This window comes from Salvelinus namaycush, chromosome 20, assembly GCF_016432855.1.
Source record: "Salvelinus namaycush isolate Seneca chromosome 20, SaNama_1.0, whole genome shotgun sequence".
NCBI lineage: Eukaryota > Metazoa > Chordata > Actinopteri > Salmoniformes > Salmonidae > Salvelinus > Salvelinus namaycush.
In genome coordinates this window covers 45380182-45397973 of record NC_052326.1, presented here as the reverse complement: position 1 = coordinate 45397973, position 17792 = coordinate 45380182, and the positions used below count along the sequence as shown (strand labels likewise).

Sequence of the window (17792 nt, the reverse complement as noted above, 5' to 3'; positions counted from 1 at the left end):
CTCATTACCTTTGTTGTTGTTGATGTTGTTTGAAGGATGGCTGGCCACCTTGAGGGCCAGACCGTAGGCCCCTTGAAAGGAGTTACTGTTCCTGATCAGGAAGGATCCGGGCTCTTTGTCCTTCAACACAGCGATGGCTACAAGGGGGAGGAGGAACACTAGAGTAAGTATTACTACAGTAGAAATTAGTTATCTTAGTTAATTCAAGTATACACTACAACAGTATTTCTCAAATCAAGATGATCGTACATTTTTTTTTAAACCTTTATTTAACTAGGCAAGTCAGTTAAGAACAAATTCTTATTTTCAATGACGGCCTAGGACAGCATTGTTCAGGGGCAGAAAGACAGATTTGTACCTTGTCAGCTCGGGGATTCGAACTTGCAACCTTTCGGTTACTAGCCCAACACTCTAACCACTAGGTTACCTGCCACCCTGTTTGCTTGTCAACACAGTTGCAATTGACACTGCAACTCACACTGAGAGTGAGCTTCTCTAGATCTGTGGGGAGGCTATCTAAATAAAGGGGAATCCTTCAAAACTTTAACCCAGGCCTGTGCCCTTACCTTGGTCTCTGGAGATGCCAGGCTTGTACCAGAACTTGGAGCTGTCCTGTACAAACTTGGCATTGACTTTGCTGCTTTCCTCTCTGACAATAGGGGGCGCCAGTCCTCGTCTGACCGGCAGGGGGAGCCCCCCCACCCCCACCGAGGGGGAGACGGTGACGTGGAGGGGGCTAGATTGGGGAGAGGTACCTATGGCACCCAGGGAGGAACTCAGGATGTACTGGGAGCCATGCCCACTGCGGTACCCTGGCATGGAAGACAGGCGCCTCTTTTCGGGGAGTGGGGGCTGGGCGGCGGGGATAGTGACAGCGGTGTACCCCGAGTATGGGACGTGGGGGATGTTGAGAAGGGGATAGTAGTAGGACGCCAGGGGGAAGGTGGGGGTGTTGTACCCGTCAGGGACAGGGGATGGGGTTTTGGGGTCACTGTCACTCACAGGGGTAAGTCTCCGCCCAGCTGGGTCCATGGCCAATGGAGAGGGCTGAGGGGAGGGACGTCGCTCTGGGGAGCCAATGTAAAGGTGTGGTGAGGGAGGGGCAGAGCTGAGGGTAGAGCAAGGGCTCGGTGATGCACTGCAGCCTCTTTCTGATTGGGGTGAGCCGCTGCCATTGAGTTTCACTTGGACAGGGACGATTGAATGCCTTGCGCTCGGGACGGCAGCGGTCTGAGTGGACATCTCTAGTACTCTCTCCACGACCTTCAATTCTCCATCCTCAGCTGTAGTGGGAGGTGGATGCACACTTGCACTTACAGTGTGCACTTCCATGTGCACTTGTTGTGAGTCACTAGGGTTCACACATTCACTCAGCATCTGTATGGACTCTTTAGAACAGCTGTCACTGCCTTGGTTTTGTGAATCTTTCGATGGTGTCGGTGTCGTTGTGGATTTTACGGCTTGGTGCGGTGTCCTTTCGGTCTCCGGCGTGCTACTGTTACTATTGGTGTTAGGCTCCAGGATGGTGGAGGTGGAGGCTGGCTCTGCAGAAACTGGGGTCCAACTGAGGGGCTCTATCTGCTGGGGCCCTTGACTTGGCTCCTGGGGACCGTCTGGAGGACTCAGGGGGGAACCTTCTACAGTGTCGTCAAATGTCTGTTCATCTGGCTTCTTCTCGCTGGAGGAGAGCGAGAGAGAGAGAGAGTGAGAGCGAGAGAGAGAGAGATTTGTTTCTGCTCATTTACACATTTCAAAAGTGCTGAAGACAACATAGTAGAAAAGGTACATAATGATTTTCCAGTATTCACTAAGAACCAAACGGAGGCAAGCGGGCCAAAATGGGGACGGACCTAGCTGAATTTGTCGGGTTTTTGGATAAACTCAGAAAATAAGGTCTGAGGTAAACACAGGCTTAAGAGATCTTATACTTTTTGTTGTATGAGATCATCTTCATCAGCTAACGTCACCTTTGGTGAATTTTGAATGATTTATGTAATCAAAAAAAGCACACAAAGGCTTCCTAATTCATAAAGGTCATGTTAACTGACTGATATGATCTTATAGAACAAAACATATAAGATCTCCTAACCCTGTGTTCACCTCAGACCTTATTTTCAGCGTTTATCCCAAAACCCTATTCTTTCCACATTCATTTTCCCCATGGGAATGGCTGAACAAACCAGAAGTTACTCATTTCTGTTTTTGGCAGAATATATCACTGGTTTATTACTGGTTTAATATATAACTCCTCCCGGGTGGCGCAGTGGTCTAGGGCACTGCATCGCAGTGCTAGCTGCGCCACCAGAGTCTCTGGGTTCGCGCCCAGGCTGGGCTGGGTTCGCGCCCAGGCTCTGTCGCAGCCGGCCGCAACCGGGAGGTCCGTGGGGCGACGCACAATTGGCATAGCGTCGTCCGGGTTAGGGAGGGTTTGGCCGGTAGGGATATCCTTGTCTCAGTATGTAAAATTTAATAAAATGTATGCACTCTACTGTAAGTCGCTCTAGATAAGAGCGTCTGCTAAATGACTAAAATGTAAATGTAACTGTATACAGTGTTGGGGAAGCTACTCTGAAAATATAGTTTACCAAGCTACCAATTACTTCACACTGGAAGCAGTTAAGCTACACTAAAGCGACCCTTAAGAAAAATATAGTTTACTTAACTAAAGTTTGAAAAAGTAGTTCACTACATCCAAACTACTTTGTAAAAAAATATATATGTAAATCTGAAATGTCTCAGACTACAGTTCACTTTGGGGTCATATGTTAACAGAATTTGTAATTTAGCTTATTAAACACAAAAACAATGTTTCAAGTGAGAATTAGGCAGGTCTGATGCTGAAAAAGATTACATTTCCTGCTCCAGAGTTTTCTTCACCACTATGTGTCACACAATTCACACTGAAAACACTAACCTAAAGCAAACACCACAAGAAGAAAATGGATCCATGATACGGGTGAAGTGTTCCCAAGATACAGATCTAGGATCAACTCCCACTCTCCCAATACTAACCTTTGCCCCAATGACCCCTGGGAAGAAGAGTCCTCCATACCCACACTGTTTTGCACCACATCTGATGCACCTGAGAGAGAAATTAAGAGAAAGAGAGGGAGAGACAGAGCGACAGAAGGAGAGAGGGGGGAGTAAATGAGAGAGGAGAGTTCAAGAAAGAAAGTTCAGTTGCATTTTATCCATCTAGTGTAAACATGTGCATAATACAGTACCTGTGAGATCAGTGTGGAACCGTCAGGGCCTTCTAGGCCTTCAGAGAAGGTCTAAGGATTTATAAAAATGTATCATTTTATAAATTAAATGTTTTAATTTCTTTTTCATCTTTACAATAATTGTAATAATTTCCTGATTTCATCTCTTCAGTTTGTGTTGGAAAGAGAAGGGTTAATACTGAATAGAACAAATAATCCAATCAGGATTTTCTTTGGTGGTCTCTGGGTAGATAAAACTAGCTAGCTCAGCCAGCCATTGGCTGGCCTTCAGAAACTGGACAGAAGGCCTCTGCCATTCAACTGTATTAGAGCAGAATTTTGGAGTGACAGTGGAATTAACCAATCATATTTTGACTTGCAATGGGTGGGACAAGGCCTCTACAGGTCACTACTGAGAGCGTAAGAGGTAATGAATGGGCTGCTTATCCTTTAACATCATTTGATTCTGTGTGTGACTGCTGTCGCCTGTCTATCAGCCCTGTCTATGTGTTAGACCAAAACTGGCTCTCCTTCAGCACCATGGAGTGGACACGTAATACAGTCGCTGTACTTTCAGCATCATGGAGTGGACACGTAATACAGTCGCTGTACTTTCAGCACCATGGAGTGGACATGTATTACAGTCGCTGTACTTTCAGCACCATGGAGTGGACACGTATTACAGTCGCTGTACTTTCAGCACCATGGAGTGGACACGTATTACAGTCGCTGTACTTTCAGCACCATGGAGTGGACACGTATTACAGTCCCTGTACTTTCAGCACCATGGAGTGGACACGTAATACAGTCGCTGTACTTTCAGCACCATGGAGTGGACACGTATTACAGTCGCTGTACTTTCAGCACCATGGAGTGGACACGTAATACAGTCGCTGTACTTTCAGCACCATGGAGTGGACACGTAATACAGTCGCTGTACTTTCAGCACCATGGAGTGGACACGTATTACAGTCGCTGTACTTTCAGCATCATGGAGTGGACACGTAATACAGTCGCTGTACTTTCAGCACCATGGAGTGGACACGTAATACAGTCGCTGTACTTTCAGCACCATGGAGTGGACACCTAATACAGTCGCTGTACTTTCAGCACCATGGAGTGGACACGTATTACAGTCGCTGTACTTTCAGCACCATGGAGTGGACACGTATTACAGTCGCTGTACTTTCAGCACCATGGAGTGGACACGTATTACAGTCGCTGTACTTTCAGCACCATGGAGTGGACACGTAATACAGTCGCTGTACTTTCAGCACCATGGAGTGGACACGTAATACAGTCGCTGTACTTTCAGCACCATGGAGTGGACACGTAATACAGTCGCTGTACTTTCAGCACCATGGAGTGGACACGTAATACAGTCGCTGTACTTTCAGCACCATGGAGTGGACACGTAATACAGTCGCTGTACTTTCAGCACCATGGAGTGGACACGTAATACAGTCGCTGTACTTTCAGCACCATGGAGTGGACACGTATTACAGTCGCTGTACTTTCAGCACCATGGAGTGGACACGTAATACAGTCGCTGTACTTTCAGCACCATGGAGTGGACACGTAATACAGTCGCTGTACTTTCAGCACCATGGAGTGGACACGTAATACAGTCGCTGTACTTTCAGCACCATGGAGTGGACACGTAATACAGTCGCTGTACTTTCAGCACCATGGAGTGGACACGTAATACAGTCGCTGTACTTTCAGCACCATGGAGTGGACACGTAATACAGTCGCTGTACTTTCAGCACCATGGAGTGGACACGTATTACAGTCGCTGTACTTTCAGCACCATGGAGTGGACACGTAATACAGTCGCTGTACTTTCAGCACCATGGAGTGGACACGTAATACAGTCGCTGTACTTTCAGCACCATGGAGTGGACACGTAATACAGTCGCTGTACTTTCAGCACCATGGAGTGGACACGTAATACAGTCGCTGTACTTTCAGCACCATGGAGTGGACACGTAATACAGTCGCTGTACTTTCAGCACCATGGAGTGGACACGTAATACAGTCGCTGTACTTTCAGCACCATGGAGTGGACACGTATTACAGTCGCTGTACTTTCAGCACCATGAGCCTGTCACCTTTAATGTGACACTGTTCTTGTCGCTGTTGGTGATTGTGTGATAGGGGTGTTGACCAGAGGTGTGGACTCGAGTCACATGACTTGGACTCAAATCAGACTCAAGTCACAAGTACGATGACTTGCAACTCTACTTTGACTTTAAACCTGTTAAGGCTAGGGGGTGCTGTTGTCACTATTTATGGAAATCGTGTAATTTTTGAAACGGCTTCCTACAAACTTCTTGATCGTACAATATGCATATTATTATTATTATTGGATAGAAAACAGTCTATAGTTTCTATAGCCGTTGAAATTTTGTCTCTAAGTGGAACAGAACTCATTCTACAGCAATTTCCCTGACATGGAGTCAGATTTCACACATTTTGGCCCCTGTTCTGGAGTCAGTTTTAAGGCCACTGTTATTCCTATGAGTATACGGACACTGCTTACGTCTTCCCCTGGATGCCTTTACGTGATGACGCTTTGAATGGTATCGATTGCCCAATCACAGCCACTATAAATGAAAAAATCCTGTAGGTAGGACCTCTTTTCTAGGTGCGTCATGCGCGCGGAGGATACCGACCTACTGTTTTTCCAAGCATTAGTGTAGCCTGTTATATTTCTCCGGTCATATTTTTACTCGTTATAGGAGTTAAAAACATCATAAGGTAGTTAATTTAAAGCGTTTTATAGCAATTTATATCCGTTTAGTGCGATTTTGGGACATTTATTTCTGAGCCACTGTGAATCTCTGGGCACCGTTCCAGTTCATGCCGAACGCAATGTGCATTTCTGCATGGCAAGAGGACAGCTTTCGACCAAAAGACGATTAGACCCAAGAAAGGATTCTTTGCCCAAGATTCTGATGGAAGAACAGCTCAAAGTAGGAACAATTTATTATGATAAATCGTGTTTCTGTCGAAAAATGTTAGTGGCTTAGGACGCCATCTTTTTTGACGTAGCTTCGCTTGGCGCAAACTGTATTGAAAAGTAAGGATAATTTAAAAAATGTAATTCCGCGATTGTATTAAGAATTAAATTGTCTATCAATCGCTGTCCACCCTATATTTTTTAGTCACGTTTATGAGTATTTATGTATACGACTAGATCACTGTCTAATATGGCACACGGCATTTTCTGACCAGCTCGGCTACTTTTCTCATTGTATAACCACGATTTTGGTGGCTAAATATCCACATTTTCGAACAAACTGTATATGTATGTTGTAATATGATGTTACAGGAGTGTCATCTGAAGAATTCTGAGAAGGTTAGTGAAAAAATTAATATCTTTTGGCGATGTTGACGTTATCGCGCTCTTTGGCTAGAATCAATGCTGGGGTAACGTTTGCATATGTGGTATGCTAATATAACGATTTATTGTGTTTTCGCTGTAAGACACTTAGAAAATCTGAAATATTGTCTGTATTCACAGGATCTGTGTCTTTCGATTAGTGTATGCTGTGTATTTTTACGAAATGTTTTATGATTAGTAATTAGGTAAGACACGTTGCTCTATCTATTTATTCTAGTCGATTTGTGACGGTGGGTGCAATTGTAAACTATGATATCTACCTGAAATATTCACATTTTTCTAACAAAACCTATCCTATACCATAAATATGTTATCAGACTGTCATCTGAGGAGGTTTTTTCTTGGTTAGTGGCTATCAATATCTTAGTTTAGCCGAATTGGTGATAGCTAGTGGTGTTGGTGGACAAAGAAAAAATGGTCTCTTTTGCTAAGGTGTTTACCTAATAGATTTACATATTGTGTCTTCCCTGTAAAACATTTTAAAAATCGGACATGTTGGCTGGATTCACACGATCTGTATCTTTCATTAGCTGTATTGGACTTGTTAATGTGTGAAAGTTAAATATTTAAAAAAAATATTTTTTTTGAATTTCGCGCCCTGGCTTTTCAGTGGGGGGGGGGGGGGGGGGGTGCCGCTAGCGGCACCCCAGTCCTAGACAGGTTAACTCCAATGACTCGTGACATGACTTGGACTTGAGCCTTATGACTCGACTTGAGTTGATACCCTTCCCAAGCCCAAATATAAAAAATTATGCTATTAAAAAAAGTGTGCAGCGCATCAACTCTTCATTTAACGGATTACAGTTTGTATCGGACTGTAGCCAATCAAATTGTGCCAGCTGAGAAAAAGTTGTGTGTGGCAGTGCAGAGGAAAGTCGGAGGGTGAATTCAGATGGAGCCCTTGAAAAGATGATACCCCAAATGATTATTTTCGGATATAAAGACTACGCTGTATCAACAAAAAACGGATTGCAACTTGCAAAACATGCGGGAAGAAATGCGTAAATGTAATATACTATTACTCTTGTTAAAAATATGAAATGGTATTACATTTGGTGAAGAGCACATTATGACTTGTTTAGGACTCGAAACTCAAAGTTAAGGACTTGAGACATGACTTGATACTTGACGGTCTTGATTTGAGACTTGACTCAGACTTGCCTGTCTTGACTTGAGACTTGACTTGATGGTCTTGACTTGAGACTTGACTTGATGGTCTTGACTTGAGACTTGACTTAGGACTTGAGTGCTAAGACTTGAGACTTACTTGTGACTTGTAAAACAATGACTTGGTCCCAACTCTGGTGTTGGCTACCATAAATTGTGTAAACAATGCATTAATTTATGCTGTGTGTCATGTTGTGTCCATGCCGGTTCTTTCTCGGTGTGTGTGGCAGCCCGGAGCGCAGCCAGGCCTGTTTAATTCATTCCTAATGTCATCAAAAAGTATTGCTCCTCCTTCACTACAACTAGATGTAATGTCGGGCACATTAAGTGATGCTATGTTTTCTGTTATTTTCTGGATTTTTTTGTTTGATGCAACACATATTGAAAGATTTTTGGTCCCTCTGAAGGCCTAGGTCCTATAGTCACGGTTCACCACTGTGTGAGGTTGCATCACTTACAAGTGTGTCCATCAGTCTGTTGCTGCCTGTCGGTGGGTGGTTCCGATTGGGAGTCACCAGGGTTTGGACTCCCGTGGCTCTCCGAGGGGGAGGCCTGCTGGTAGGGAGAGCAAGGGCAGGAGTGGCGGGGGGGTTGGGGTGTGTTGTACCCACTGCTGCCACCGGGGTTGTCCAGGAGGGGTTGGGGGCTGGGGTACCTGGTACCCTGACCCAGGGGGGAGTGACAGCCTATATAGGGTGACATCCCTCCCACTGACCTCCGTTGCCAAAACTCTGCCTCTCTCTCTGCCTCCCATGGATTCTCCGGCTCCCAGAGCTGAGAAGGCCCCTCCCTTCCCCGCCTCAGCCCTGCATCCCTGTCCCACACCTCAGAGTCCTGCCCTCGGGGCCAGTGCAGGCTCTCTGGTTGGTCCAGGCACAGCGGGTGGAAGGCTCTGGCCGAAGCCGATTGGTGCTCTCGCCTGCAGGTGCAGTCTTGGCATGGGCAGCCATCAGAGCGAGGAGGAGCCGCCGGGCTGAAAAACATCTCCCTATACGGGCTGGAAGGCAGGGATTGGTGGGAAAGGCGAGGTGGGGCAGGGCGGGGGGCGGGGTAATGAAAGACCCGACACTCCTCTCCACCGCAGAAGAGCCTATTGGAAGCCAGGATGGTGTGGGAGTTTGGGTGGGCGTGTTCAGGGGCGGGGTAGGGGTAACATGGCCGATGGAGACAGGGTAAAGAGGGTGGGGGACATTCCCACGGCAACTTGGGCAGGGGATGGGCGCTATGGCGATGGCACATGTCCAGATGGGGCTCCAGGGGGTGAGGAGACACCGGCTGCTGGGAGGGTAAGGCGGGTAATGCTCGGCTCTTTGGGTTCCCCTTGGTGCTGCTGTTACAGCGGGCCATACAATGTCCTTTAGCAAAGCACGGCTCCCTCTCAAAACCCGATGCGTCCCCACACCTCTGACATCTTCGACCGTGGCCCGCTCGAAGGCAACATGACCACTTCTCCCTCCTCAACCCTCCTTCTGGAACAGAGTCTCCATCATCCAAAATTGCCGTTTCCCGGTCCCTCTCCATCGCCCTGTCTCTCTCTCCACCCTCCCCCCTCCGCAGTAGACAGTCCACCACCTCCTTCTCTTTCTCCAGACGGGACAGGGGGCAAGGAGGGGGGCCCTCCATGTGTTCGGAGGGGGTGGAGGAGTGTCCCGAGTCAGAGCTAAGGGACAGGGGCTGAGGTTGAGATTGAGGCTGGGCCAGTGGAGGGGGCTTGGCTGTGGGGTTGCCTGTGGGGCATGCATTGGGAGAGCCCCGGCCTCGATGCTTCTTCACCTGGGCGTACAGGCTGCCATCCAGAGGACCACGCGTGTGGGAGATGTCTGACAACCAGAGAGGGATTCAGGGTTAGCTTGTGTGTATGTGTATGAGTCCAGGAATGTTGTCTTGGTGGCGTGAGTATATACACCAGAGATGTGTTGGTGTAGTTGCGTGCATGATAAACTATGTATGTCTGTAGGGCAGAGTGGGGTATGTTGAGACATTTTTTACATTCAGCATCACTCCTTCAAGGGAAATCTAGTATTCTTTCTAACAAAGATATCTACATATATTTCAGGATGTTATGTTATGTTATCTCTAGAAATAATCAGAATTCATGTAAACATGACATATTTTTAAACATAGCTTATCCCAAAAAAGTGATCTTTTGGCACAACTTATTTGCCACCTGCAAATTTCTGTACTGAATGAAATATTACCACTACCTTTTAAAACCATGTCTATCTTTATTTCCCAAACACAATTCAACACAATCACAATCGCTTCGTTGTCTTTTAATCATTTTAATCATATTTTAACACAGGCTCAACAGATAACAAACATTTTGTACTTTTTTAAACACTCATAACATAGGCCATTGTTACCTCATAACTCAGTGGTAATGCCTTGCATTATGCCAGTGAAGAAAACGTTTCAATTGGCTCAACTTACCCCAAGGCAAACATTTTAATAATATTAACCCACACAGCTACAAGGATGCACTTTCATGCTAGGTTTAAGACCTCATATTGAAGCTTATAGAGACCCCAACTTATGTATAGAACAATCTTAAAATGATCTACTTAGGTTTAGATACAAGCATCATGAAACCTTTAACAGAATAAATACATTTGAAAATCTGTTTTTTGGATGTAACTTGCTTACCACTTTTCCATGTGGTTTCTTCCTTCACAGACTCCATGATTCATTTTGAGTATGGTTTCCTAGAAACAAGGGTGACTCAACTAACCCCCTTGGCTCAACTTACCCCACTCTTCCTATGTGTATGAGTGTGTGTGTGTGTGTTTCACCCTTACCCTCAGTGCTATCCTGGTGGTGCAGATTGAAGTTCTCATAGGAGTCCCAGCGCATCACTGGGTCTGAGGTGTTGCAGTCCACTGTAACAGATGGGTCATTCGTACGGTACTCTCGCCCTGTGAAGAAAGAGATTGATACTAGATATCACACACACCTGGAATGCAGACACAGACACAACACACTAACAAGGATGTGCACACACATGTGCACACAGCTTTGTACGCTCACACACAGCTTTGTACGCTCACACACAGCTTTGTACGCTCACACACAGCTTTGTACGCTCACACACAGCTTTGTACGCTCACACACAGCTTTGTACGCTCACACACAGTTTTACTCTCTCTCTCTCTCTCTCTCTCTCTCTCTCTCTCTCTCTCTCTCTCTCTCTCGCTCGCTCGCTCTCTCTCTCTCTCGCTCTCTCTCGCTCTCTCTCTCTCTCTCTCTCTCTCTCAGTACCTTTAATTTTCTCTGGGCCGTAGGAGAAGATAAACTCCACCGTAGCATCTGGAGGGAAGCGGTCATCTACGGAGAGACAAACAGCCCAGACTAAACAACCCAAACTATATATATTTAAGCTATCATGCCTGAGAACCTGAGAATTATTGTGACAACTCCCAACAAGGGCTGTTCTGAGGCCCGAGGGGAAGCCAAGGGCTGTTCTGAGGCCCGAGGGGAAGCCAAGGGCTGTTCTGTGGCCTGAGGGGACGCCAAGGGCTGTTCTGAGGCCCGAGGGGAAGCCAAGGTTGCCAACATATTCATAAAAAATATTCATGATATTTTTGCATTACAAATATTATTTTAACAAGTAACTTTGTTTTTGTATTCTGGCTGCAGGACAGTGGAACTATGACATTAACACGTCATGGTATTTTGCGGGAATTGTCCCACATATCGACCAATCAGCATCCAAACAAGCCGTTTTATATAAATGTCTCTCTCTCTCTCATATAAATCATACATGAAATATACATTACATATGCTGTATAAGATACACACATGAAATATGTAATGTGTGTGTATCTTATACACAGTATAAGATACTGTAGAGATCTTATACACATTTCATTTTAGTTTAGGTATGTTATAAATACACTGAGTGGACAAAACATTATGAACAGCTCTTTCCATGATATGACTGACCAGGTGAATCCAGGTGAAAGCTATGATCCCTTATTGATGTCACTTGTTAAATCCACTTCAAATCAGTGTAAATGAAGGGGAGGAGACAGGTCAAAGAAGGATTTTTAAGGCTTGAGACAATTGAGACATGGATTGTGTATGTGTGCCATTCAGAGGGTGAATGGGCAAGACAAAAGATTGAAGTGCCTTTGAACGGGGTATGGTAGTAGGTGACAGGCGCACAGGTTTGTGTCAAGAACTGCAACGTTGCTGGGTTTTTCACGCTCAACAGTTTCCCGTGTGTATCGAGAATGGTCCACTACCCAAAGGACATCCGGCCAATTTGACAAAACTGTTGGAAGCATTGGAGTCAACATGGGCCTTGTAGAGTCCATGCTCCGAGGAGTTGAGGCTGTTCTGAGGGCAAAGGCCTGAATTCACCAGCTCAGTAAGTGACTTCACTACCTCAGCCTGACTTCACCAGCTCAGTAAGTGACTTCACTACCCCAGCCTGACTTCACCAGCTCAGTAAGTGACTTCACTACCCCAGCCTGATTTCACCAGCTGAGTACGTGACTTCACTACCTCAGCCTGACTTCACCAGCTTAGTAAGTGACTTCACTACCCCAGATTGACTTCACCAGCTTAGTAAGTGACTTCACTACCCCAGCCTGACTTCACCAGCTTAGTAAGTGACTTCACTACCCCAGCCTGACTTCACCAGCTTAGTAAGTGACTTCACCACCTCAGCCTGACTTCACCAGCTTAGTAAGTGACTTCACCACCTCAGCCTGACTTCACCACCTCAGCCTGCCTTCACCACCTCAGCCTGCCTTCACCACCTCAGCCTGACTTCACCACCTCAGCCTGACTTCACCAGCTCAGCCTGAATTCACCAGCTCAGTAAATACCCCTCTATCTACTTCTGCCTTGCTCTATTCTGCTCCAGTGCAGGAGGCCATCCCCAGTCTCCAAGTGTTGTACTGGCCCAGCACAAGGAGTTGCTAGAGCGCAATGGGACAAGATAATCCCAGCCTACCAAACCCTCCCCTAACCCGGACGACGCTGGGCCAAATGTGCGCCTGGGATCGAACCCGGGTCTGTAGTCACGCCTCAAGCACTGCGATGCAGTGCCTTAGACCACTGCGACACTTGGGAGGCCCAGTGGCTCTTTTCTGATGAGGAGATGGAGAAACTGGAGACCATTCTGGGGATGTTGGAGTTGGCAGTGGAGATGGGCTTACTCTCTGCCTCTGAGCTATCAGTTAGGATATTGGTAGGTATAGGTTTGCTAATAAATTGTTTATTTGTATATCAATATTCTATTTAAAATAAATAAATAAATAATTTTATCATAAAAATTGTTGCTTCTTGTCAGATTGTGTTGCGTCTTGCCTACAAGTCAGATTTATGTATGTGACTGTGTGTGTGTTAGTGAGCGAGCAAGAGTGCGTGTGCAAAGGAGTGAGACTGCGTGCTTGCGTGTCTGTCTATCTATCTGACTGCCTCCAATAATAAGCAACTGCATATCATCCTGAAACACAACCATTCCCTTCTCCCTTCTCCCCTCCCTCCCCCTCCCTCCTTCCTAAACTCCATGACATCCCCTCTATCCCACCCCTGATAAAGGTACCTGCACAGGCCAGGTCCAGCTCTCCCTTGCCGAACCACAGCTGAGCTCCGTGGACCGTACAGGTGTGGAACTGCAGCCTGAACACCGCCTCCCTCTCTGAGCCACGCGACCGCCGGTGGTAGCACTTCACCTGGAGAGAGGGAGAGGAAGAGACAGAGAAGGTCGGGATAGAGAGAGGGAGAGGAAGAGACAGAGAAGGTCGGGATAGAGAGAGGGAGAGGAAGAGACAGAGAAGGTCGAGATAGAGAGAGGGAGAAGGGAGAGAGGGAGAGAATACAATTTGGAGTGTAAATGCTTATTTTTGCGCCACATTGGCAACAAAAGCTCTAATCAATTGCATTCTTATTCAAATGCAATATGGAGGATAGTTTGTTTACTTCTGTAGCTATAATCCAATAGGAGAACAAGTCAAATAGGAGATAGTAGAGTATGATTGACAGGAGTGAAAGCTCGCCACTGGGCATCCATTTTGTGTCTAACAGTGCTCTCTCACCATGATGTCCCCCTTCAACAGTAGCGCCGGCTCGAGCGTCACACATAGCTTCCTCGCCCTGGAGCCCTGGGGGTCGCTATGCATACAGACAGACGTAAACATAGTCAAAACACATGCTAACATAGTAAAACACACCTCAAAATAGTCAAAATACACCTCAACATAGTAAAACACACCTCAACATAGTCAAAACACACCTCAACATAGTAAAACACACCTAAACATTGTCAAAACACACCTCAACATAGTAAAACACACCTCAACATTGTCAAAACACATGCTAACATAGTCAAAACACAACTCAACATGGTAAAACACAGGTAAACCATGTTCAGTTGGAGTAAACTCAAACCAGCACACATGTAAACACAGACAGTAGCACGTATAAACAGTATAAACAAGTCCCAACAAAGGTACACAAGTACCAACTGTGTGTGACGGTGGAAAGGGAACACAGTGAAAAACACACTAGAGACCATATGCTATTATTCACCACAATCACCGTTAACAACATGAATTAGCTCACTAGATGCCCGAGGTGTAGACCAGCTGTAGAGACTGGTAGATCTTCAGGAAAGGATAGTAACCTGCGCAGAGAGGAGAAGTGTGAGAACGAAGGAGACAGCAAGGGGAGAAAGAGGGTGTTGATGTGATGTCATTAAAGAAGAAGGAGTTGAAATCTATCCCCCCAAAGTTTTGAAGTTAAATAAAAATACTAGTTGATAATTCAAAAATGACTAAACTAAAAATACTAGTTGATCATTCTAAAAATACAAATGTTTATACACCTAACAGTACTAAACAAAACATACTAACGTTGATACTCCTAACAGTACTAAACAAAAAAGAATAGTTGATCGTTCTAAAAATACTAATGTTGATACTCCTAACAGTACTAAACTAATAAGTTCCAACTAATTTCCATCTCAACATTTTCTGTTGTTTCAACTTGAAAAGAAGAGTTCCTACATACATTTGACCTTTCATTTTCAACTAAATTTGATCTTCTGAGTTTACTTAAATTATAACCATTAGGCGTCGTGGTAATTTATATTTTCAAGTTGAAACAACACAGATTTGACATTGTAGTGTACTACATCACATTGTACAGTAGGACACTGACCTCCCCCTGCTGCCTGGAAGTTGGGCAGGCTGGGGATCAGAACATGGTGAAGGTACAGAGGACTGCTGTTTATCTTGATCGCCCCCGACAGCAGACCCCCAAAGTAGTACATATACCTGGGGAGGAGAGAGCGCAAGAGAGAGACGGGGGTATAAAATTAGGAGTAAAACACACAAGAAGGAGGAGAAATGGGAGGAATATGCAGGAAAGTTGCATGGCATAAGAGAAAGAGAGAGAGGGGAGATGTTCTTACCTGTTCTGGGAGGGCTGTAGCGAGGAGGAGACTTTATCCTCATAGAACTTCCTCATGGCCAGAGTGGTCAGGGCCTGGTCCGCCCTACACACACACAAACAGGCTGGCTATCAATAAACAGGCTACCCCCCCCCCCCACACACACACACACTCATCACATACCCTGCAGAGATCTTGCTGTAGTGCATGTAGGCACCCACAATGACCCCCATCTTTCCTGTGTTTCCCTGAGAGAGAAAAAAAAATACAAGAGAGAGCTGTAAGATAACTGGACATATTTGAACAGAAAACACAACACAATACATCAATCACTAAACCCTCCCTGACCTTGCAGTGAAGGACGATCACGTTGCTGGGGTCAGAGGTCAGCCAGGTCTCCATGACCTTACACATGGCACAGATCTTGTCCAGCGGAGGGGCGTGCAGGTCGGGCCAACCAAAGTCTTCAACCTGAAGACGAGGAGAACATTTTAGGTTCTGAAGGCTATTTAGTTAGCCTGCTCCCAGACTTGTTTGTACTTTCTTGCCAGTATATTGTCATGTTTGGAATGACAATATGACCATAGTAGTTGGCAAGACAGCACAAACAGATGTGGACCAGGCTATTATTTATCGACTTATTCACACATGAATACTGGACTAGTAGCACTCTGAAGTGTGTGTTTATTAGGTCTGTCCCCAACTAAAACAAATCTTGATAGACCTGGAGTGGTCTGTTCTTCCGACAAATCGATTGGTCTAATGTTTAAATGTGTATTTTTCACTATATAGACACACCCTATGTGTTTTAATAAAACCAACTATATGTAGGCTACTGAGCTTGTCTGATGCTTTAAGCACACTGTGATTAAATAATTAAGACACACTCTGGCCATGAGGAAGTTCTGTGAGGATAAAGTTCAATGTTTATTCATAAGCGGTAACGTTGATTTGATTTCCAACAACCGTGGAGATGGCTACAACCGTGGAGAGGTCTCGACTGTTGTTAGCTTAGTAGCATAGTATTGGGTCTGTTCTAGCCATCATGCCCGGCGGTCCTCATTTACATGAGATGGGGAGAACAATGCTTCATTTGGGGAAGAAGTGGGGAGGGCGGGTTTCTCTGGGGAAGCAGTGGGGAGGGCGGGCTTCTCTGGGGAAGCAGTGGGGAGGGCGGGCTTCTCTGGGGAAGCAGTGGGGAGGGCGGGCTTCTCTGGGGAAGCAGTGGGGAGGGCGGGTTTCTCTGGGGAAGCAGTGGGGAGGGCGGGTTTCTCTGGGGAAGCAGTGGGGAGGGCGGGTTTCTCTGGGGAAGCAGTGGGGAGGGCGGGCTTCTCTGGGGAAGCAGTGGGGAGGGCGGGGTTCTCTGGGGGGGGGGGTGTTAATGCTGTCATATTAGTCTCAAGGAACGTGAACGGTCTCGGGCACGCGCGCAAAAGGGGCATGGTATTTAAGCACTTGAAATCACATGTATCAGGGAACATTAATTCTTATCCTGTCACCCTATTGAACGTCTATGGCCCTAACATTGACAACCCACATTTCTTTCGTGATGTTTTTGATTTGCTCCCAGATCTTAGTACCACTAATCTAATAATTAGAGGTGACTTTATTTGTTACCTTGTTCCGTATCTTGACTGACTGTCTACATGTACTCCTTCAAATATCACCTCTGACCAGGTTCTAAATAATCAAATCCGAGAATCTAGTGGACATCTGGAGACTGCAACATCCCACAGACAGACTACTCATTCTACTGTCATGTTCACAAGTCTTTTTCTAGAATCGACTACTTCCTAATAGATTCCAAACTGATGTGCTTAATTCTAAACACCATATCCTCTTAATAAGCAACCACAGTCCAATTATGTTGTCCCTCAATCTTTCTTTACCAAAACAGAATTACAGTTGCCGTTTTAACCCCTCCTTGCTCACAGACCAAGCATTCATTGACTGCATGACAGCCAAGTTGAATGAGTTCCTCAAGACTAATGACACAGGAGTGGTATCTGATTCTACGCTATGGGACACGTTTCAAGTGGTTATGAGAGGTCAGATTATTTCAGTCTGCCATAAAAAAAGGGAAACACAGTCGGTTAGAGGAGACATACAGAACTTCACTCTCTCAGGTTGACTACAACAATATTTTGAAATTAAAATATGAATACAATTCTATTCTTGGTTCACAGGTCAGTAACCTCCTACTAAAGCTGAGACAAAAACAATTTGAACTAGGGGACAAACCGGAAAGGTTGCTGGACAGTCAACTAAAGGGCGCACGGGCAAATAGAGCAATCCATGAAATCTGCTCTAAGGCGGGTACTTTGCTGACAAACCCTAAAAAGATAAACAACTGCTTCAAAGAATTTTACTCAGAGTTATATTCTTCCAGATCCGATGCTTCTGCTTCTGATGTATCAGCCTTCTTTGATTTCGTCAGCATGCCAAAACTTGATGATAGCGCCAAAAAATTATTGAACTCAAATTTCACAACAGCGGAAATAATGGAGGCAATAAAAGCTCTCCCACCTGGAAAGGCTGCAGGCCGGATGGTTTTGGCTGTGAATTTTATAAAACCTTCAGTGAAGCTCTCGCTCCCCTCTTACTCAGGATGTTCACT

General features: G+C 45.6%; 1 protein-coding gene across 1 annotated transcript in view; it reads right to left on the bottom strand.

Moving 5' to 3' along the window:
- Window positions 1-17792, bottom strand: part of LOC120065406 (tensin-2-like) — a 34144-nt gene that overhangs the window by 8082 nt on the left and 8270 nt on the right. The window contains exons 4-16 of the mRNA XM_039016395.1: window positions 15524-15646; window positions 15359-15423; window positions 15197-15280; window positions 14944-15059; window positions 14347-14407; window positions 13821-13896; window positions 13328-13457; window positions 11032-11097; window positions 10572-10688; window positions 8235-9596; window positions 3013-3082; window positions 567-1678; window positions 9-137 (exon numbers count right to left, since the gene is read on the bottom strand). Coding sequence (XP_038872323.1) covers window positions 9-137; window positions 567-1678; window positions 3013-3082; window positions 8235-9596; window positions 10572-10688; window positions 11032-11097; window positions 13328-13457; window positions 13821-13896; window positions 14347-14407; window positions 14944-15059; window positions 15197-15280; window positions 15359-15423; window positions 15524-15646 — 3511 coding nt within the window. The remainder of the gene's footprint in view (window positions 1-8; window positions 138-566; window positions 1679-3012; window positions 3083-8234; window positions 9597-10571; window positions 10689-11031; window positions 11098-13327; window positions 13458-13820; window positions 13897-14346; window positions 14408-14943; window positions 15060-15196; window positions 15281-15358; window positions 15424-15523; window positions 15647-17792) is intronic.